At 52.8% G+C, this 21,168-nt stretch overlaps 4 protein-coding genes across 11 annotated transcripts in view; 2 read left to right on the plus strand and 2 right to left on the minus strand.

Moving 5' to 3' along the window:
• Positions 1–62: 62 nt before the first annotated feature.
• Positions 63–2,459, plus strand: PARD6A (par-6 family cell polarity regulator alpha). Of its 3 annotated transcripts, none has more exons than XM_077887320.1 (3): positions 63–725; positions 1,116–1,338; positions 1,576–2,459. In XM_077887320.1, exons 1-3 carry the CDS (start codon positions 171–173, stop codon positions 2,328–2,330), a joined length of 1,533 nt encoding a protein of 510 aa, XP_077743446.1. In that variant the 5' UTR covers positions 63–170; the 3' UTR covers positions 2,331–2,459. The 3 variants fall into 3 exon arrangements, with proteins under 3 accessions (XP_077743446.1, XP_077743440.1, XP_077743445.1); XM_077887314.1 differs by having other exon boundaries at positions 65–737; XM_077887319.1 differs by having other exon boundaries at positions 66–737; positions 1,579–2,459.
• Positions 2,460–2,638: 179 nt separating this feature from the next.
• On the minus strand, positions 2,639–6,078 carry ENKD1 (enkurin domain containing 1). The gene is made up of 7 exons (XM_077887343.1): positions 5,713–6,078; positions 5,424–5,618; positions 4,730–4,902; positions 3,609–3,734; positions 3,347–3,510; positions 3,110–3,246; positions 2,639–3,012 (listed from the first exon to the last, which is right to left on the minus strand). The coding sequence occupies exons 1-7, from the start codon at positions 5,795–5,797 to the stop codon at positions 2,852–2,854; spliced, it is 1,041 nt and encodes a 346-aa protein (XP_077743469.1). The 5' UTR covers positions 5,798–6,078; the 3' UTR covers positions 2,639–2,851.
• Positions 6,079–6,119: 41 nt separating this feature from the next.
• On the plus strand, positions 6,120–8,079 carry C3H16orf86 (chromosome 3 C16orf86 homolog). Of its 4 annotated transcripts, none has more exons than XM_077887357.1 (4): positions 6,120–6,393; positions 6,609–6,838; positions 7,184–7,416; positions 7,493–8,079. In XM_077887357.1, exons 1-4 carry the CDS (start codon positions 6,289–6,291, stop codon positions 7,927–7,929), a joined length of 1,005 nt encoding a protein of 334 aa, XP_077743483.1. In that variant the 5' UTR covers positions 6,120–6,288; the 3' UTR covers positions 7,930–8,079. The 4 variants fall into 4 exon arrangements, with proteins under 4 accessions (XP_077743483.1, XP_077743501.1, XP_077743499.1 ...); XM_077887375.1 differs by having other exon boundaries at positions 6,616–6,838; XM_077887373.1 differs by having other exon boundaries at positions 6,124–6,393; positions 7,520–8,079.
• Positions 8,080–13,051: 4,972 nt separating this feature from the next.
• GFOD2 (Gfo/Idh/MocA-like oxidoreductase domain containing 2) overlaps positions 13,052–21,168 on the minus strand; it is a 37,958-nt gene continuing 29,841 nt past the window's right edge. For all 3 annotated transcript variants that reach the window (XM_077887916.1, XM_077887924.1, XM_077887935.1), the window contains one exon: positions 13,052–14,597. In XM_077887916.1, the coding sequence (XP_077744042.1) occupies positions 13,699–14,597 (899 nt within the window). In that variant the 3' untranslated portion in view covers positions 13,052–13,698. The remainder of the gene's footprint in view (positions 14,598–21,168) is intronic.

Here is a 21,168-nt window from a genome sequence, read left to right on the forward strand (position 1 = left end):
GCCCCGCCCCCATGCGTGCCCGCGCGTGCGCACGAGCTCGTGTGGCTCGGGAACGTGTGTGCAGACTGTCTCGGGACGGTGGGTGCCAACGTGCTTGGTTTACCCCAGTGCCTCCGAGGAACGGCCCGCCGTGTGGGCCGTTCGTCAAGACTCCCGTGCCGCCGGGCAGGATGGGGCCCAGGGCTGGCTGGGATGGGAAGGGAAGGATCTGGAGCTTGAGGCTGCGGCCACGAGTGGTCAAGCGAGTTGGCTCAAAGCCACTTCAACACCGTGTGAACCGAGTTGCTCAGCAAATACTTATGGTTCAGTTTCCTCATCTAAACGTGCAGTCTCGTAAGGCCAGTGGAAATACTAGGACACAGACAACACTCGGTAAACGCCACTTCCCTGTCTCCCCTCGGATTGGCGAAGCCCCACCCCCAGACTCGGAGACTGGCGCGCAGGAGCGTAATGACGCAAGAGCACACGAAGACGCCCCCACCCCATCTCCGTTTCCTAGGAAACGTGGACTCCGCGTACCGCTCACTGTCGCTGCCCCCTTGACGTCATGGTCCGGACGGGAGGGCGGGGCGAGTGCTACCGCCAGGGGCGGGGCGACGGGCCGGTCGCCCGGGCTGTGCACCTGCGCCCAGGCGGGCCGCCTGGGGCACCGTCCCCGGCCCGCCGGCCTCACCATGGCCAGGCCGCAGAGGACTCCGGCGCGCAGTCCCGACAACATCGTCGAGGTGAAGAGCAAAGTAAGGGCCCCTCTGGCCCCGGCTCCGGCCTCGGCCCTAGGCGCTTCCAATTCCCCTATTCTCCCCTTTCCTGGCTTCTTAGTCCCCACCACCTTTTTTCTCGCCTCCATCATTCATGTCCCATTCTCCGGCCTTTCCTCTCGCTTTCCTCCATCCATCCTCCTTCCACTGCCGGCCCCGAGAGCCCCTCTGTGGCCTTGGTACCTGGAGGGCGGGGAGAAGACCTTGGACAGCGTCCCTCGTACTGGAGCTGAGGTCTGGGGGCAAGGCTGCAGCCATAGCGACAGCCTTTTCCGACCTCTAACACCCTCGGACCTGTGGTGGGAAAGGGCACGGGCCCCGTCCTGACCCCTCCTCTCACCCACCCCCTGCCTCCAGTTTGATGCTGAGTTCCGACGCTTCGCGCTGCCCCGCGCTTCGGTGAGTGGCTTCCAAGAGTTTTCGCGGTTGCTGCGTGCAGTCCACCAGATCCCGGGCCTGGATGTGCTGCTTGGCTATACAGATGCTCACGGTGACCTACTGCCCCTCACCAACGACGACAGCCTGCACCGGGCCCTGGCCAGCGGGCCCCCACCGCTGCGCCTGCTAGTACAGAAGCGGGGTGAGGAGGATGGGGTACAGTGGGCAGCCTCTGCGGGGTAGGACGGCAGGGCAGGTCTACAAGGGTTAGTGTATGCCCAGGGCATCCATGCTTCACCCTCTGCAGTCCCTGCCCTTGGCCTGACCTCCAAGTGGTAGGAAATAGCTACAGTGTCCCCTTCCCCAGGCCCGAGACTGAGGGAAAAGGGCCCACGTGGGAGAGCAGGGTTTCTGATCTCAGCACCCCCCTCTCCTGCAGCAGAAGCTGACTCCAGTGGCCTGGCCTTTGCCTCCAACTCTCTGCAGCGGCGGAAGAAAGGGCTCCTACTTCGGCCAGTGGCACCCCTGCGCACCCGGCCACCCCTGCTAATCAGCCTGCCCCAAGATTTCCGCCAGGTTTCTTCAGTCATAGATGTGGACCTACTGCCTGAGACCCACCGACGGGTTCGGCTGCACAAGCATGGCTCGGACCGCCCCCTGGGTTTCTACATTCGAGATGGCATGAGTGTCCGTGTAGCTCCCCAGGGCTTGGAACGGGTTCCAGGCATCTTCATCTCCCGCCTGGTACGAGGGGGCCTGGCTGAGAGTACGGGGCTGCTGGCAGTCAGTGATGAGATCCTCGAGGTCAATGGTATTGAGGTGGCTGGGAAGACCTTGGACCAAGTGACGGACATGATGGTCGCCAACAGCCACAATCTCATTGTCACTGTCAAGCCAGCCAATCAGCGCAATAATGTGGTGCGGGGAGCATCTGGGCGTCTGACAGGGCCTTCCTCTGCTGGGCCTGGGCCTACTGAGGCTGAGAGTGACGATGATAGCAATGATCTGGTCATTGAAAACCGCCAGCCTCCCTGTTCCAATGGGCTGTCTCAAGGGCCTCCATGCTGGGACCTGCGCCAGGGCCGTCTACTTCCTGGTGCCCGCAGTTCTCTGCCCTCCCTGGATGATCAGGAGCAGGCCAGCTCTGGCTGGGGGAGTAGCATGCGAGGAGATGGTAGTGGCTTTAGCCTCTGATGGGCAAGGATGCAACCCCTTGCTACTCCAGGCTGCTGGGACATGGCAGGGACTTCCTTGGTGGGGGTTTTTAGCTTGCTCACAGGGCCCTCTCAGTCTGGGGAACATTAAAGGTTTTCTACAAATGCAGTCATGGTCTTTCTGTGTCCCAGGCTTAGCGTCCTCCATGGTCTCACAATTTTGCCTTCTGCCCTGGACACAAGGCAGGAGTGATAAGGACAACAGGGAGACCTTCCTGCAGTCAAGCAGCAGGAAGAACACCAGGCTTGGCATTTCTAGGGTAAGAAAAGCTCTTAAGGAGACAAACCTCACTGTGTACAAAATGTTTAATTTTGACAAAGGGGTTAAGAGGCTGGGCTGACCCTTCTACAACCAGTGGTTGGGAAGAGTGCTCCAGGGATACTGCCCACCCCACAGCTGCTGTCTTCAGACTCCATTCTACAATGGGGCCTGATCCTGCCCTTTGCAACCGTGCGGCGATCCCTGGTGAGGACCCCCCATAACTATCCCCATAAAAGGGCTCAGGCGTCCATCTTCACGAAAACCTTGGGGCGAGAAAAGATCTTGATGGCTTCCTCTACCTGTGCCAGCTTCCGGTCCAGCTCAGCACGATGGCCCTGGGCCTTCAGTGAGTCGGCTCCAGCAGGCAGCAGCACTAGCTCACGTAGCAACTGGCTCTGGCCTACAAGGGGGCCAGGAACAGTGAGTGCTGGGCAGGGGTACTGGTCCCCATTGGGTTCCCCATCCATTCCACCCCTACCCCCTGCCCATGAACTCACTCTGGAGCAGATTGCTCAGTGTCTCTAGCCGCTGGTTCTCTGGCATGCGAGTGTGGCCAGGGGGCATGGCAGGGTCCGGCTGACTATGCTGGCGGGCCTCAGCCTCCCGTCGCCACAGATCTCTGCGTTCCAACAAGCTGCAGATGCACAGGCTCAGAGTTGATGGTCTGAGGGCAGAGGTTGTCTCCCACCCTCCATAGGTCCCCCTCACCCTGGATGTTGGGCAGTGGGACCTACTAATGGGGCACATGGCCCTTCTGCGTGGCGTTGTAGTGCTCTTGGGCTTGCCGTTGCTGCTCTAGCACTTGTGCCAGGACCTGCAGTGAGCGGGAATGCCTCCGGGGGGCCCTCTTGGCAGCGCGGGCATTGTGGCTAATGAAGTCCACACCCAGGCTTGGCCCCTGCAGGACATGGCATGATGGGGCAGATAGCACTGTGATGTGCTCCTGAACCCTTCAAGATCCCTGCCCTACCTCCTGGCCCCCACACATCCTCTCACCTTAGCACTGGGGCCTGCTGGAGTTAGTTGAGGACTGGGGACACGAGGGGGTGGGAGCCCAGGGCCGCAGCGGGAGTGTGCCCGCAGGAAGTGGGCAGGCTCTGTTCCAGATGCAGGGCTGGGCTCCTGGAGGGCAAGGCACAGCAGAGGAATCAGTCAGGCTAATGTCAGGGTCTTAAGCCAATTGCACAAGTAAGCTTCTGCTCCTGCCGGTGAGGACATTTCTCTATCTCCAGCCCTATGGGCCTCTTCCCCCTTGAAAAGAACACTTCTATCCATGAGCATTTAAGTATGTGGGGCTCTCACATGTTTAAGAAAACAATGAACCACCCCTCATTCTACCTCAGTCCTGGCTCTGGCTACCATTCCCTTTTTCTCTCCTTCCTGGACAAGCTTCCTGGCTCTGTCCCCACCAAGGTCACTCACAGCTGGCCTCCAAGCACTCAAATCCAGAGTTCCTTCCCTCATCTCCCTGTCCTCAGCCTAATCCTCAATAACTCCTGGGTCTCCGTCCTCAGATCCAGACCTGACTCTCCATCTGCTTCCTGGACACACGCCCACCCCCTGGGAGTCCCACAAATGCTTCAGCTTCAACAAATTTACATATGACCTTATTGTCTTTTCTCTCAATCCTGCTCCTTCTTCTGAAGACTGGATAGAGAAATGGTACTACTATCTGCCTAAGAATCCCACCACCATACCCCTCCCCCTGCCCATCTCACTGCCCTTCGAAATAAAGGTTACAAAGTGGATTATGTGATCCTTTAGGATGTGGGTCCAGCTGATGTCTTAGCCTCACCTCATGCTCTTCTCCCCTGTGCACAACATCCCACTACACATGCTACTTCTGGTCTTAGGACTTCTATCTGTGAGGTTCCATCTCAGTAGAATGTTCTCTTCCAGTCTCCCCTTGCCTAATTCCTACTTGCCTCTCAGGAGCACCCAGCCATCACCACTTCTGAGGAAGCTCACAGCCTGACTCTGCAGTAGAATCTTCTATTTCCTAGCCCTGGTTACCTTCGTCCCCTGTGATTTTTATCTCTCTCCGTAACTCGGATCTGAGTTTAACTGCCTATCAGTCAACAAGATGAACAATGCTTCTGGCTCTCCAAGGCAGGTACCTGCAGCTGGGCCTTGACCCGGGACTCCACTTTATCATATTTGGGCGAGCGCCACAGAGCTTTCAGGGGCCTGGGCTGGCCCTGCTCCCGGCTGTGCTCCTGCTCCCGGAAACGCCTCTGGATCTCCCTGATCCGCTTCAGGTTCTCCTTCTCATGGTCTTTAGGGTCCTTCCCTGGGAAAAAGATGTTGCCAGACTCTACCCTATATACAGTCCAGGAGATCCAACTCCTACTAGTTCACAAACCGGCCCACACACTCCCTCCTACGGAAAGATCTCCCTGACCTCTCCATGATCTCCCTGACCTCTCCCTGACTTTCTCCAAAGGCATTGCTTATTCCCTTCCTGACATAGTAATTATCTTCTTCTGTCCCTGATTATTCTCTATATTTTTATTGTGAAGTACATCATTAATCATTTTGTATATCATATCCGTCTCTTCACCTATAGGGCAGGCACGCAGTGGGCACTCAGCAGACAATGTTTCGCTGATGCATGAATTCATTAAGCTGAGTTAGGGTTCTTGGGAACTACGTCATCAAGTCCTCTCCAGGGAGGAAGTAATGCATTTCCCCGTCCTTCTATAGTTGGGGAAAACGACACTCAGAGGGGCAAAGCCTGAGCCCAGATCTGGGAAGGAGAAGCAACGCTTTTGACTTCCTACTCGCAGCGCTACCCCTTCTGTCCGAACTTACTCTTGGGAGAGGCTCCTGGGCCTAGGGAGATGCCCCTGAGCTGCAGCAGCACGCCCCCGACGCCACTCCGGCCACGCTCCAGAATCTCTCTGGCTCCGGGATTCATGCGCGGGCCGCGCGGAGGGGTGGCGTCCAAGTCAAGGTCCGATGTCAGCAGGTCCAGCTTCAGCGCGTTTCCCTCGAGGCGACCTAGGGCTGACAAGCCAGACGGGGCGGAGCGCGGGGCTCAGTGGTGGAGCAGAGCCCAAGCTCGCTCGGGCCTCGCCCCGCCGCGCCGACCCCCACTCACCCGAGGCCGGCCGCCGGTAGTAGTCAGGGCAGAGCGTAGGGTCTGGAGGGATGGGCCCCGAGATGCGGGACGGGCCCTCGCACATACCGCCTTCGCTGCCCTGCAACGGTGCGCCGAGGCCTGCTGGGCGCCGCGGTTCCGGGCCCTGGCCGCGTCCTCAGCCCCGCGCCTCCTCCCTGGTGCGGGGCCGGGATCCTGACCCCGGCGGTGCCCTCCGTTCCCGCTGCCCGCCAGCGCTCGCCGCCTCCGCTGCCAGCCCACTTCCCTGCCCGGGTCACGACCCCTTCCCCGCCACACGCGGGGGGAGTTTTGCCGCCGGCTGCTGCAACCCCACGGGCTTGCTGTTGCCAGGTAACAATAGTTTCCGTCCCTGAGGTCAGGGGCCAAGGCCCCCTGGCGCACAGCCTTCTGGGGCTTGTAGTTCCAGCTGAGGGTGGAGAGGAGCCACCGTCAGGCGCCCTTCCCAGCGGGCTGCTGTGGCCGGCGGGTGTCTGGGGCCAGCGCCAGGTCCACAGGGCCGGCCCCTCGCCTCCTCCCCGCAAGCAGCCGTCGAGGAGGCGCTGACTCCTCGCAGCCATGGCCTCAGCAGGGGCCGAGAGGCGGCCCGGGGCCCCGGAGGGCACCGCCGCGGGGCCGGCACAGCTCTCGGAGTCGTCCGGTGGCCACGCTCAGAGCTCTGAGGTGACCATCAGGCTGTGTGGTCTTCAAACACTTGTCCGCGGCACCCTAGGAGGCCAAACTCCGTGCGACGCTCCCCTGAGTGCCAGGACAAGCTCCCCAGACAGGGAGGGCCATGGGCTGGTGCCCTTCGTCTGCGTTTGGTGTTTGTCCGGTGTCTAATGACTGATCCCCTGCATCCTTTGCCTGGTGATCAGTTACCTATGTGCCACCTCTAGTGTCCAGTGATGGCAGACCGGTGCCTGGTACCAGCCTATGAGGCCTGCCGGACCCTGGGTGAAGACAAGGGCCCAGCAGGACCAGTCTCAGAGCCGGAGCTCCAGGAGGAACAACTCAGGCTGGAAGAAGAGAGGCTCAAGCTAGAGGTGGAGTCGTTAGAGGAGAGAGGCCCCAGGCCCACGGCCTCCGTTGTAAGGACCAGTCACGGTCCGAAAAGGAAGCCTGTCAAGTGAGGGGGCTTTCAGAGGGACGAGCTGCTGGGCTGGGGGCGCGGTGGGGGTGGCGCACCAGCAGGGGTCCTAAATCCTGCACTCCTGCACAGTGCCTCGGCATCCCGTCACCGCTGTCACTCACTCCCTCTGTTCCCGAAGGGCCCTGGCATAGCGGGGTGGGCAGCCAGAGGAGTCTCAAGGCCTTGTCAGGGAACTGAGCTCCCAGGAGCTCTAGTCCTCTGTCCGGCCCAGAGCCTCACTGACCAGGAAGCACACAAGAATCTGGGCGCCAGGTGGTGGACAGACAGGGCTATTCCCTATGGTCAGGACAAAGGAGCCAAAGCTGGAGGCCGGCTCCTTAGCCCCCTGTCCCCCAGCTTTCCAGGGCCCAGCCACCAAGCCCATCCTAGGGTTGAAGTGGAGATGCCACAGGGCCTGCCGTTGCAGAAGGAGGAGCCAGAAAGTAGCCAGAGTGAGCCCTTACCATCTGCCAAACAGCACAAAAAAGCCAAGAAGCGCAAGAGTCTGGGGGCTCCAGTGCTCCCAGCAATGACCAGTACAGTGTCTGCGCCTTCAGAGACGTTGGGGCTGGAGCGTGAGTGGCAGCCCCTGGGCCTCCCCTTTTCCTCCTGCCTGATGGAACTCTGACATGGCACAGCTTGGTGTTCTAGCTCTTGCCCTGCCCTGGGTCTTTGCAGGAAAGGCCCAGCGCCTGCGGCCCCTGTACCAGTACATCAACTATTGCAATCCCGAGCTGAATCAGGCAGGGGAGGGGGACAGGGAGGCTGAGGCAGAGCTGGAGCCTGAGTTGGAGCTGGCCCTGATCCCCGAGGAAGCAGGTGTGGAGCAACTGCAGGCCTTGCTGCCCGTGGCAGGTGAGCTGGCCTCAAGCCTCACTTTGCCTTGCCCCAGTACATTTGTGTCTTCCACCCATGCTCTGGTTCCCCTGGGAGAGGAGGTTGGAGAGGAGCCCGGTTGTTTGCCCAGCTTGGGGGTCAGCGGCCGCCTCAAGGCTGAGGTGGATAAATCAACCCAGGTGGACATCAACAGGATGCTGAGTGTTTGCGCTGCCCCACTTGTACCTCCACTCTCCCCTCAGTACAAGTGACTTTCCTGCCTCCTTCCCCATTGGTGGCTCCCCATCTCCAAAGCCCGAATCAGAGCAGCAGCCTTAGGCCCTGGGGGACGGAGGTAAATTAGTCCCTCTCCCTACTTGGAACCTTGGACTTGCTGAAAATAAACATTTTTCCTTTTCTGAGACTTTGTGACTTTCCAAATAAGACGGCTGAAGAGAGGCTGGGAAGGTGGGTGCAGGGTCTGAAGCCTGACTGGTCATCTGGATCACCCAAGAACTTGGGTGAACAAAAGTACAGCTTCTTGGGTACTACCCCAGACCTAACCAAATCAGAATCTGCAGGAGTAGGGCCTACTTTTGTGCATTTAAAGGCTCCTCAGGTGAACCTGAAGGTCAGACAGGGTAATGGTGGGGATGCAGAAGGAGGTAGTAAGGAGAAACTTGGGGCAGAGAAAGAAAAGGGACAGTCAGGTCACAGGAAGCAGATGCTTGGCTTTGCTCCATTTCCTAGGGAAGTGGCCTGCATTTGGTCTGACCTTGAGGGTCCAACACTTGGGATCTCCCATTGAGGTGTCAGAGTTCATTTGCCTGTCCCAAGAGTGGTGTCTTTAGACTGCTTTCCACTTACTGGAGGCAACAGCTGGACCAGTTTTTGCCCCCAAAGTGGACCTAACCGAGGCATTGGTGCCTTTTCCCTGGCAGCTGGGGGTGGGGTGGGGTGGTGGATTCGAGTGTTCTCCCTGGAGCCCTGCAGCCAAGCCACTGGATAACTGCTGTGTAAGAGGCAGCCTTTGGCCTTTTTGGAAACCTCATATCCTGCTGCCTCCTGGTCCTTCTGAATGTCCCTCATTTACCTTAGACATAGGGATTTCCAAATTAAATGAATAACTTCTCCTCCCTCCAATCTGCTTTTTTTTTCTTGTGTCTCATCTACATCACTGTTCAAGCCAAAATCCTGGGGGTCACCCCGGGCTCCATCCTATTCTTTGCCGGTTCTTTACTCCTACCAGCTAATCAGGCACCAAGGCTGGTGAATGTACCCTCTAGGCTGAGAGCCTCTAAGATCCCATGGTCAGCACTCCCGCCCTGGGACACTCTTACCTTCAGGTGAGAGCTCATTACTCTCCCTGCTTGTGGCCCTTTGCCCAAGCAATCCACCCAGTGATCCTGCCACACACACACCTGAACCCGATGGTGTTGCTTCCCTTCTAGCAGCTTGCTCCTCTTGCCTCGGCTGCCTTAAAACTTTTAAGTGGTTTCTTATAAGTTCCTGACCAGCCATATCTTTATTATTATTATTTTTATTTTTATCTTTATTATTTTTTAAAAAGATTTTATTTATTTACTCATGAGAGACAGAGAGAGAGAGAGAGGCAGAGACACAGGCAGGCTCCATGCAATGGCCCGACATGGGATTCGATCCCAGGTCTCCAGGATCACACCCTGGGCCGAAGGCGGCACCAAACCGCTGAGCCACCTGGGGTGCCCCATATCTTTCTTTTACTCTCTGCACGTGGGCTTCCCCTGCCTAAAATCCTTTTATTTCTTTACCCATGGCTATTGCACTCTTAACTTGAAGACTTGGGGGGATCTCTGCTTCTAGCACCCAGTATTACCCTATAGCATTTACATACTACTGCTGTTGTGGGCTATAACTGTTTTGGGGACTAGGCTGTGAACGTTTGTCATTGCATTGCACCCACCTAGCAGAGGGTCCCCATAAAAGGCACAAAGATAAGGAGACCAAGGTGGGGAGCTGAGGAGGTTGCAGAGGACAGGTCAGGATCTGAAAGGCTGAGGCCATCCAAAGTCCAGAACCATGTGTGGGGCCCCTCAAATAATGGCCTGGCAAGATCACTGGAAGAGATAGGATGGACAGGCCTAGATGGAAGGAGGAAGAAAATGGGCGTCATCCCAGGCTGCTTCCACCTTTAGGGGTCACCTGGATGCTCCCTGGCCTGGTGGCAAGTCCACAGGGCAAGCCATGGGGTCCGGACATTTATTACTTCTGCCCACGCTTTTCCTTGGGTAGTGACTGGACCACCCAGAAGATAGATCCCCCACAGGGACTATGCAGACCAAGTCTTGTCTATAGGGATGAGCATGGATTCTCCAGGACTTTTCAGAGGTAAAGGGCTCTTAACTGAGTTTGGGGGCACCTGAGTGACTCAGTCGGTTGAGCATCTGCCTTCGGTTCAGGTCATGATCTGAGTCCTGGGATTGAGCCCCGTGTTGGGCTCCCTGCTCAGTGGGGAGTCTGCTTGTCCCTCTCCCTCTGCCCCTCACCCCTCCTGTGCTCTCTCTCAAATAAATAGGGACACCTGGGTGGCTCAGTGGTTGAACATCTGCCTTTGGCTCAGGGCATGATCCCAGGTCCTGGGACTGTGAGTCCCACATCAGGCTCCCTGCACCTGCTTCTCCCTCTGCCTATGTCTCTGCCTCTTTCGCCTCTTTCATGAATAAATCTTTTAAAAAAATCAAAATCTTAAAAAAAAAAAAAAAAAAAGGTAACCGGTTGGCTGACTCAGTTAATGGCTGGGGAAGCAGAGGCCTTGAGAGAAGTGGCGTTGCATAAGATCACACCCTGGGCGCCAGGGACACACTGTCCTTTCCTGAACCCTGGAGATGTGTGGACCTGAGAACTCTGGTTAAGGCCTGACCCAAGAAGACCGAACATCTGCTTTCTATGTACAGGTCTCCAGGGCTGGAGGTGTGAGCCAGGCCAGTACTGACAAGGAAGCTGTTTCTCTCTTCCAACAGGTGACATAGAAATAGTAATCACCAAAGGAAGAACTGATCTACATTCACAGGTCTATTTCCTGACAGGTTTGTCCAAGCAGGGTGAGGGAGTCCTCTAGGAAAGTTGGGTGGCCTTCCAAGAAGAGGATATGCCAGGAAAAAGCCTTGCTTATGTGAAAGATGTCAGCCCCATGCAGGAGGACCATTTAGCATGGCTGACGCAGAGGCATGGCCATCAGGAAACCAGGTTGGGCAGTTCTGGGAGTGATGAGAGGGGGTGTAGGCAAGGACATCTTGGCCTGGCATTTTGGAGAGGTCACTTGGGAAGGAGTCAGAAGAGCAAAATGAGGGAGTCTGGGGACAGGGAGGTGAGGACACTGCTGGGTTGGACTGATGATTGGGTAAATATGAGGCCTACATTTGGTTGGGGGTTGAGAAATAAGCAATAGGTATTTTGGAAGTTCTTTTCTAGTTGCTCTCACAGAGAGGAAAAGCGAACTGCATTTTCAGTGACTTGGAAAAACTTACTCTGACTCAAGGAGGATCCTGAGATTTAGGGGATCAGGTCTAGGGAGGTGATGTTGTCTTCTTCCAGGAGGGGGCGCTGCAGGACAAGCCTGGATCCACATGCAGGCACAGTCACCCCTAAGGACCAGAACCCTGAAGGCTTCCTTCGCCACAGGCATCTGGGCTATTTCAAGGTGCATCTCCTCCCTGGGACCAACCCAAGACATATATGATGGTGAAGATGTCTGAAGGATGGCCATGGACCTAGACTCTGGGGAGTACCAACAAGGAACCTCAGGGTCCTCACAATAGTAGCTCTGCACCCAGCCCACCGCAACCTGCCCTGGGACTTCTGGGAAACCTGTCTTTGTGAAAAAGGAGGTTGCTGTAGAGCCCTATGAACCTAAGTGCCACTGTGGGTCAGTAACCTGGATGGCTCTTAATTAGGAGCGAGTCATGTATGATGGACACATGTACTTTCTTAGTAAATCCCCCAATTTAGGAGGGATCCCATCATCCTAGAAACACAGAGGGACTGACCTAGAGCTGATCTGATCACCTCAGGAGGAAAAGAGCAGCCTATTTCCTTCCTTCCTTTTTTTAATTTTTCTTTTTTTTTTTTTTAAGTAGGCTCCTGGCCCAGCATGGAGCCCAATGTGGGGCTTGAACTCATGATCCTGAGCTCAAGACCTGAGCTGAGGACAAAGTGTCCCACACTCAACTGACTGAGCCACCCAGGTGCCCCAAGCAGCCTCTTTCTAAATTCTACCAGCATCGTACCTTGCAGGCTCTCTCTGCAGTCCACCTCCTAGCTGAGGCCCAGCGGAGATTCCTGCTGCAGAGAGAAGGCAGTAACGTGGATAGGACCCTGAGTGCAGACGGCAGCACCTGGACGCTCAGTCTCTGAGATCTGCAAGTGCTGGGGAGAGTAGTTCAGGGTCAGGCTCTTGTAGTCAGATGACCCTGACCAGGCTCCTTCGTGGCTCCATCACTTATAAGTTATAGGAGGGAGTAACTTTGCCCCTCCCTGCCTCAGTTTTCTGATCTGAATGATGAGAATAGTAGTACCCCACAGAGCGGTTTGGAAATTGTCTCGGGGGGCTGGAGGGGCAGGTAACATGCAATAATAAGCATACTCCCCAACACCAGCTATTATTTTGTCTCACAAGGACAAGGTTTAAAAACCAGGACAACACACAGGAAAATCAGCCTGGTGATTTCTAGAAAGATGCCAAGAGGAAGAGGGAGACTTCCCCAAGCCTTTCTTTCTCTGGCAAGGAGCCCAGGGCAAGGAAGAGGGAGGGAAGTTGGGAGAAGGGAGGAGTTCAGGCTAGGCCTAATCCCAGCAGGCTGGCGGAGGAAACAAAGGGGCACGGGTGTCCTCTCCCCCCACCAACCTCACCTCTGAGGCGGTTAAAAAGCAGTCCCAGTGTAGAACACTTCCTAAAAGCACGGCTGGTGGCCAGCTGTCTGGGCCAGGCAAATTGGGGCAACATGTGGAGTTTTCCTCTAGTTCGTCTCATTCAGGCTTCCTGGGACCGCTCCTCACGTCTCCTGGCCAGAGCTCCCCAGAGCCAAATCCATGGTTTCAAGAACAGATTTCTTCGTGGCCTCCAGCCCAGGGAGGTCCCCAACTCTCCCTCCCTATCTCCCAGAGATGGCAGGCAAGACAGGCCCCCACTAGGAGGTCTCAAGTCCTGTTCTCTGAGAAAAGATTTCCTTTTCCTTGGAGGGCTCCTGGGATTCAGGCGGAAGGGAATAAGCCCACTAGACTGAGATGGATGCAGAGCAGGCCAGAGCTGCTGTGGAGCCCCAAGGAAAGAGAAAAATATGAACAATCTACAACAATAAACAAGCCTTTCATTGATAAAGAAATCCAATTTACCAAACAAACAACAACCACATAACATAGTGTCAGACTTTCTGATTTATTTATTAACATTTATCAGATATTCCAGAACTCTCCCTATCTCCTCACTGCCAAATAATGGGCCTTTTGCCCTTGGTCAACAGCCCCTGAGAGGTTACCTAATGAAGAATTCCTCCTCTCTGCCAGGGAAGGGGCAGCCTAAGGGCTGGAAGGGCCTGGTCATATGGGAAGGAGGGCAGGTGCAGATCCCTGAGGGATGACTCGATGCCCTCACCATTCCTGAGATGCCCTACCCCAGGAAGGGCAGGAGAGCAAGGCTTCTTGTCATTTCTCCTCAGGCCCGAGGAATCAGCCAAGCTGGGTCCTTGCTTCGCTTCCTCACCTAGTTAGGACCACAAATAGGCTAAAGCAGCCTCCAGGTTAAACCCTTGCTGGCTCTGCTCACCAGCACAACTATGCAGAAACCGGGGGACTGCTCCACCCGGGGTACGCTGTGTGGCCCTCAGCTCCATCACCACCCTGCAAGTCTGAGGAGTAACTGAGCATTGGAGGGGGCTTGACCTGGACCCTGCCCAGGTGACTGGTGAAATGAAAGACATGGTCTGTGCTGTGGCCAAGCCCTCCCATCTCGGCTTCGGGTCCCTCCCCGGCCCCTCTGTCCCGTGACAGGGAGCCCACGTGCAGGCTCACAGATTATTCCGTTGGAGTGCCTCACACAGGTTCTGGTTGGTGTCGGGTTCTTCCGTCAGCACCTCCACAGCCTCCCACTCCCCGGATCTGCTCGACCGTTTGATGGCGTCCACCACACTCTGCATGTACAGCCCATCCTCGAAGGAGGCGGCCATGGAGACAGGGGTGTGGTCCCACGTGCGGCGGTCCCCCTGCCCCTGGAAGGACTGGCGCAGGGCCTGTACCATGTAGACCATGCCCTTCAGGTAGAGCAGTGGGACATCCTGGGGCCCCTGCTCGGGCAGCCCCGCACCCACAGCCAACGAGTCCCTCAGGAGCAGCTCCTCTTGTGTGGCAGAGTTCTTCTGCCCGTAGAGGTCAGCTCCTCGGGCAACAAGACGTCCTGCGGAGCCCACTACCATGACCTCGTGCACAAAGGCTCCTGGCATGTTGAAGTTAAGGGTTACTGTGCTGCATACACCCCCACCCATGAGCATCTGGAAGAAGCAGAAGTCATCACTGGTGACGTGCCGAATGCCACGGATGGCCGCATTCTGCCTCACAAAGGTCTTGAGGAGCCCATGCACCTTCTCTGCTCTCCGGCCGGTCAGGTGGGTCAGCAGGTCCACAATGTAGGTGCCCATGGTATGTAGACCCCCGCCGCCCATGAGTTCGTCACAGATCCAGCCGTAGTTGGGGCTGAGCAGGCTGCCTGAGTAGATGCGGGCGTCACAGATCATCACTGCGCCCACGTAGTGCTCCGCGATCAGCTGCTTCATGCGCACGAAGGCAGGCAGGAAGCGCAGCACGTTCCCCACCAGGCTCATCAGCTGTGGATAGTAGCGGGAGGCTGTCACCATCCGGAAGGCATCTACTGAGGTTGCTGCCTTCTCACAAACCACATTCTTCCCAATACCTGAGAACAAAACACACCACAAAACACACTGGAAGATCTCAAAGTTCCAAGAGATTCACACGGGGGGGAGGATCTTTCCTTGAGGGTAGATGAACTCTCAAAAGCCTATTATCAGATGGTGGCCTCGGATAAGAGCAAAGGCAATGGTTTGGATAAAGATGGTGTCCCGTGACTGGGACTGGAGAACAAATTACAGGTTGGAGAAAGACGAGTAAATTCTTAAGGAAAAATGAAAGGAGTAGAAGCAGAAGGTGCAAACTAGGAATGGGAAGTAAACAGAGGAGGTATGATAGGTAATTTTATGTGCTAAGCTGGCTAGGCTGTGGTGTCCATCAAATATGTCTGGACACTGCTGGAAAGGTATTTTTCAGGTGTGATTAGCATTTAAACAAGTAGATTTTGGGACGCTTGAGTGGCTCTGTGGTTGAGTGTCTGCCTTTGGCTCAGGGCATCTCCTGGTCCTAGGATTGAGTCCCACATCGAGCAACCTGCGAGAAGCCTGCTTCTCCCTCTGCCAGTGTCTCTGCTTCTGCGTCTTGAATGAATAAATAAATAACATCTTTTTTTTTAAATTTTTATTTATTTATGATAGTCACAGAGAGAGAGAGAGAGGCAGAGACACAGGCAGAGGGAGAAGCAGGCTCCATGCACCGGGAGCCCGACGTGGGATTCGATCCCGGGTCTCCAGGATCGCGCCCTGGGCCAAAGGCAGGCGCCAAACCGCTGCGCCACCCAGGGATCCCACATCTTTTTTTTTTTTTTTTTTTTAAAGTAGATTTGGAGTATGTCAGGTCACCTTCCATAATCTGGGTGGGCCTCATCCTAATCGGTTAAAGGCCTTAGGAAAAAAGACTGAGGTTCTGTGGAGAGGAAGGAATTCTGCTTCCAGATGCAAGTCTGCAACATCAACTTTTGTTTTTTTTTAAGATTTATTTATTCATGAGAGACACAGAGAGAGGCAGAAACACAGGCAGAGGGAGAAGCAGGCTCCCTGCAGGAAGCCGCATGTGGGACTCAATCCCAGGACCCCGGGGATCACACCCTGAGAAGGCAGGTGCTCAACCACTGAGCCACCCAGGCATCCCTACAACATCAACTCTTGCTGGAATTTCCATCCTGTTGTCTTGCCCTACAGACTTCAGATTTGTCAGCTTCTACAATCACACGAGCTGATTCCTTAAAATAAGCTTCTCCCTCTCTCTAGATACCTTCATCTGTTTCTCCAGAGAACACTGCTTGATATATGTGGGCTGGAGAGACAAACAGGCCTATGTACTTTCATACATTTATTAGATCACCAGCAAAAGTATCTATTCTGTATTCTAGGGGATGGGCTTTGTACTCTCAGTTGTAACTGCAGAAAGGGCTATAAGATTTCCTAAAGATTACTCTCTGGTCCAACAAGTTAGTGTAGTCAAAAGGTTAGAAAATGTTTAGCTCTAGTAGGAGGGGAGAGGGAATAAAATATCCCTTTTGCCCTCATGACTGTTCTGAGTATACTGTAGCTGGGATGTACTGAGAGAGCAAAACAAGGCTAGAAAAAGCCCTGAAAATAGAGAACTAGAAGACTGAGCAGCTTCCATATTAGGAAGCAGAAAGGATCGATACTCCATGTTTTAAGATGAAAGTTTATGAGGGTATGAGTAGTCACAAGACACCAACACTTAGGATACTCCTGTGAACTTGGGGTGGTTCAAATTGAAGTCCTATGTTATACTGCTACGGATGTAGGGTGGAGGTGTAAAACAAAGGGAGATGTCTTGTACTCAGGTCTGGCAGGAGGGGGCCCTGCCAGGAGTAGCCCCTGATTGTTATCATGATCTGCTCTTGGACAGTCTCCAAAGCTTCCTTACACATGTGGGATTTTAGGATTAGGGACTGGAGAATCACAATACTGGGTGACAATTTTGCCACTTGGCTGCAGAACATTAATGGCTGACCAGGGGAATAATGAGGAAATTAGACTCTCAAATACAAACACTCCATCTGAGGGCTGCAGCTCTGGCCAACCCAGAAACTACCTGCTGTGAACGATTCATTGCAGGGATTGGGGTGGACACAGCAGCATGGGGCTGAGAGGAGGTGGGGCGGGGGGGGTACGGGAAGAACCTCTGTGGCTGCTGGGAATTTGGTGAAACCAGGATAAGAAATCTGTTTCGTGCCAAGAGACGTCAGGGAAGGGGGAAAGACCTCCCTTCTTGAGCCCAAACAATAGAAATGCTTTTGAACTTAGGCCCCAGTGGCATTATCTGTTTAGGAGCTAAAGGCCATCTTGAGTTAAATAGGCTCCCACAGGCCAACTGCACATGATCTCTAACTTGAGAAAACCTGGGTTGCCCAGAAAGACGTATTTATTTAAGTTATCTAGCACTTCTGCCAGGAAGCCAAAGGAGAGATTAGAGAAGCCTGGAACTGCTTTTTGTTTTAGGAGTGGGAAAAAAGCATGGATGCTAAGTGCTTATTAGCTCAGATTTTTTGGAGTGTCAACAAATTTCAAGCTGCAACCCTTTCTTTCTTTTTTCAAGATTTTATTTATTCATGAGAGACACAGAGAGAGAGAGAGAGAGAGACAGAGGCAGAGACACAGGCAGAGGGAGAAGCAGGCTCCACGCAGGGAGCCTGATGTGGGACTTGATCCAGGGTCTCCAGGATCATGCCCTGGGCGGAAGGCAGGCGCCAAACTGCTGAGCCACCCAGGGATCCCCAAGCTGCAACCCTTTCTTAAACTCCTATTCCCCAGACTTCCCAGGAGTAAAGTGCCTTTGAGCACCAGAGGCCCAGAGAAGGTGCCCCAGGAGACCTCTCTTTGTTCCCTATTAACAGACCGCAGGTTCAGAGCTCTAGGACTATGGCACCCGCCCATCCAAAGGCATGGGATTAGAGAAAAGAGATTTCAAGAAGCAGGTGGAGAAGGAGCTTGGGAAGAGTACCACTTTTATGTTTTACAAAATCCAGGAAGTCTACTTTCTTTGGGGAGGAGGTATAAAAAAGGTTCTGCTATTAGAAAAGTAAGTCTGAAAGCCACAAGACTGAATCATTTTTTTTTTAAAGATTTATTTATTTATTCATGAGAGACACAGAGAGAGAGAGAGAGAGAGAGGCAGAGACACAGGCAGAGGGAGAAGCAGGCTCCATGCAGGAAGCCTGATGCAGGACTCAATCCCAGGACCTCAGAATCCTGTCCTGAGCCAAACACAGATGTTCAACTGCTGAGCCACCCAGGCGTCCCATGACTGAATCATTCTTGCCTACTCTCTCTCTGTTACTGGTCCTACTGTTAGCACCTAGGTCATACCACCAGACTGGGCTTGCATGAGTAGAATTTGTGTGCCAGGCCCTGTGCTAAGCACTGGGAATACAGCATTGGCTTTGGTCTTTACTTTCAGAGAACTTATAGTTTAGTGGGAGAGATAGCCATTAATCAAATTATCATATAAATACATGTAAAACTGCACTTGTGGTAAATGCAATAAAGATGACATAAACAGTAAAATGAGAACATATACCAGGAACCTGACCTTAGGGTCAGAGAAATCCCCAGGGACCAGTGTTCCAGAGATTAAATTATTTGGGTTAGATTTTTTTTTTTTTTGAGGAATAACCTCTTATTATCTTATAAGCCCTTGGGAAAGAGTTGGGAAATTCAGTGCTTTTCTAATGAAGCACACGAACTGCCAAGAATTGGGCACAGAAACCTACCTGTTAGTGACAGATTTAAGAAAACTTTTAACTGTAGCAAAAATGTGGGGATGTTTTGCACACTAAAACACATCTTTTCTGAACCACTTCTAAACTGAGAAATAAAACTTGTTAGGGTCCCTCTCTCTCCTGTAAGGAACCCATAGGCAAGCTTTAAGGATGACATTGGAGCAAAAGAAGATGAAAAAAAAAAAGTCAAACAAAGGTAGAAAATAAGATGCCACAGAAAGAGCTGTGAAATGAAATGGTCACCCCTGGAGGCGAAGTTCAATCATTTATTTTAGGAAATAACCAATAAGAGTGAAGGCAAGAAACAATCTTTATGGCCTCACAAGTGAAGTAACATCTAAAGATGTAACAAGCCAAGGAAAATACAATTTTTCCTACAGCACTGAGACTTAGTGAGATGCAACCTTAATGTTCCTGGGCCTCGGCTTCTTTAACTGAAAAGGAAGATGTTGGATTAGACCAGTGGTTCCCTATTGTGTGTCAGGACAACCCAGAAGTCTTCTTCAAACACAAATGCACCTGGGTGGCTCAGTCGGTTAAGCATCTGCCTTCAGCTTGGGTCACGATCTCAGGGTCCTGCATAGAGCCCCATGTCTGGCTCTCTGCTCAGCGCGCAGTCTACTTCTCCCTCTCCCTCTGTGCTCTCTCTGTCTCAACATAAAAATAAAATAAATAAAAATAAAATCTTTTTTAAAAAATAAGAAAAATTTAAAAAAATAATTTGTTTTAAGATTTATTTATTTGAGAGAAAAAGCATGCACATGTGCGGGGTCAAGGGTGGGGGGTGGGAGAGAGCGCAGAAGGCAGAGGGAGACAGAGAATCTGGAGCAGATTCCCTGCTACATGCAGAGCCTGATGCAGGGTTTGATCTCAAGACCACCAGATCATGACCTGAGCCGAAACCAAGAGTTGGACACACAACCAACTGAGTCACCTAGGTGTACTACTCCCTGCCAAAACGAAGCATCTAGCCTATATCCTTAATGAAAAACAAGAGACACAGACCCAATAACAGGGAGACAAAAAAAAAAAAAAAACTTATTTTTTTAAAAATAAAGATTTAAATAAAGATTTTATCTATTTATTCATGAGACACACACACACACACACACACACACACACACACACACACAGACAGAGACACAGGCAGAGGGAGAAGCAGGCTCCATGCAGGGAGCCTGATGTGGGACTCAATCCCGGGTCTCCAGGATCAGGCCCTGGGCTGAAGGCGGCGCTAAGCCACTGAACTACCTGGGCACCCCCTTAAAAAAAAAAAATTCTTAAAGAATAAAATGAATTTAACTTCAATCTGCTCTTTTGCTTCAAACAACAGAAAATCCCTTGTGTTATGATGCCAATGTCTTTCTTGGTCAGCACTTGGAGGCAGTCATAAATCATGCTAGAAAGGCCAAAGGGGGCCTTGAGATGCCTATTTAACAGGAGTTCAGAGAGTTTAAAAGGGATAGAAAAAAGATGTGGGGTCTGATGTCGAAGCACCTGGCTGGGTCGGTGGGTGGAGTGTGCCATTCTTGATCTCTGGGTTGAGAGTCTGAGCCCCACACTGGGTATAAAGATGTACATAAATAAATAAATAAACAAAACCTAAAAAAAAAAAAAAAAAAAGAAAGAAAAGAAAAGAAAAGAAGTAGGGCCTGATGTAAAATTCAGTATGGTGTTCTGCCTACAGCAATTCCTACACTCACACCCAGTACTTTGAGAAAACTGGAGGAGTACTCATGGCCATTTTTTTTTTTTTTTTTTACATGTGCTTAAGTCAAGTGAGAATTCTCAAATAAAAAAAAAAAAAATGAGGGGTGCCTGCGTGGTGCAGTCGGTTAAGCATCTGACTCTTGATTTCAGCTCTGGTCATGATCTCATTGGTCATGAGACTGAGCCCTGTGTAGGGCTCAGTCTGGGATTCTTTTCCTCCCTTTGCTCCTTCCCCCACCCATGTGCTCTCTCTCAAATAAATGAATACATCTTAAAAAAAAAAGGAAAAAATGAAAGCACACAGAGAGTGAATTTCATGGTCACAATATGCTCAGTAACTCTTTTGGGGTTTGAGTGAGCAATACCTGAAGAAAGGTCCAGCTGACATGAGCTCTCCCAAACCCACCAATCTGGCCCTGGGATCATGTGCCTACAATAGACCAAGGACTCTCACTCATACCCTGTACCTCCTGACAACAGAGATGCTGAGAGAAGACAGATGACCCTGTTTCACAAAGGGCTGGGACATAAGATCCCAGAAGTCTCTGGTCATCCCTGTCCTTCCTGTTTACATGAAAATCAAGTCTAGCGCTTTCCTGTACCAGGAACCAGAAAACAGCAGGGTTTTGGCCAAAGAACCCTGGAGTTTCCTCTTTCTGTTTCATACACAGTTTGGTGATGGTTTCTATGGGAACCCTAAAATCTAAGACAGAGAGCCTCTAGAACTCTGGATATACCTGGCCTCACCAGCCTGCATTCATGCCACAGGGATGGCAAAAAATCAAATGACCACTGTAGCTTGATCCCCCTTGCACTAGTCCTCTCTGTTAAACTTAGGCCAATTCTAAACTAAATCTGAAAGCCATTACCTGCCCTCCTAAGAATCTAGTGACTAGTGAATAACTCCAGCGTCACACACTCTTAAGAGACTGCTCTCTGAAGGAGACAAACCATCTCTAATTTTTGGCTAAAATGTACATGCCCCCAAATCAATAACCAGACAGACTCATGTTCTTGATCACTCCAATGAATATTTATCTTTACCAACACGCTGGGTCAGTGAGACATCCTTTTCTCCTCAGAAAAAGGGAGATAGGCAGAGGCTAGGACTCACCACCACAGTAGTGGCCAGGAGGAGTGGTCAAGCCTGCCA

The sequence above is a fragment of the Canis aureus genome, chromosome 3 (assembly GCF_053574225.1).
Source record: "Canis aureus isolate CA01 chromosome 3, VMU_Caureus_v.1.0, whole genome shotgun sequence".
NCBI classification, from domain to species: domain Eukaryota; kingdom Metazoa; phylum Chordata; class Mammalia; order Carnivora; family Canidae; genus Canis; species Canis aureus.

Bases quoted from the DNA above. Each gene is read 5' to 3' on its own strand.
- ENKD1 (XM_077887343.1), bottom strand. From the start codon at position 5,797: ATGTGCGAGGGCCCGTCCCGCATCTCGGGGCCCATCCCTCCAGACCCT. The intron at 5,619-5,712 runs GTGAGTGGGGGT...CTGGCTTGTCAG, and splicing joins CTACCGGCGGCCGGCCTCGG to CCCTAGGTCGCCTCGAGGGA. The intron at 3,247-3,346 runs GTAGGTCCCACT...GTGCATCTGCAG, and splicing joins AAGGGCCATGTGCCCCATTA to CTTGTTGGAACGCAGAGATC.
- C3H16orf86 (XM_077887357.1), top strand. From the start codon at position 6,289: ATGGCCTCAGCAGGGGCCGAGAGGCGGCCCGGGGCCCCGGAGGGCACC. The intron at 6,394-6,608 runs GTGACCATCAGG...TGCCACCTCTAG, and splicing joins GCCACGCTCAGAGCTCTGAG to TGTCCAGTGATGGCAGACCG. The intron at 7,417-7,492 runs GTGAGTGGCAGC...TTGGTGTTCTAG, and splicing joins AGAGACGTTGGGGCTGGAGC to CTCTTGCCCTGCCCTGGGTC.
- PARD6A (XM_077887314.1), top strand. From the start codon at position 171: ATGGGGCCCAGGGCTGGCTGGGATGGGAAGGGAAGGATCTGGAGCTTG. The intron at 738-1,115 runs GTAAGGGCCCCT...CCCTGCCTCCAG, and splicing joins TCGTCGAGGTGAAGAGCAAA to TTTGATGCTGAGTTCCGACG. The intron at 1,339-1,575 runs GTGAGGAGGATG...CCTCTCCTGCAG, and splicing joins CCTGCTAGTACAGAAGCGGG to CAGAAGCTGACTCCAGTGGC.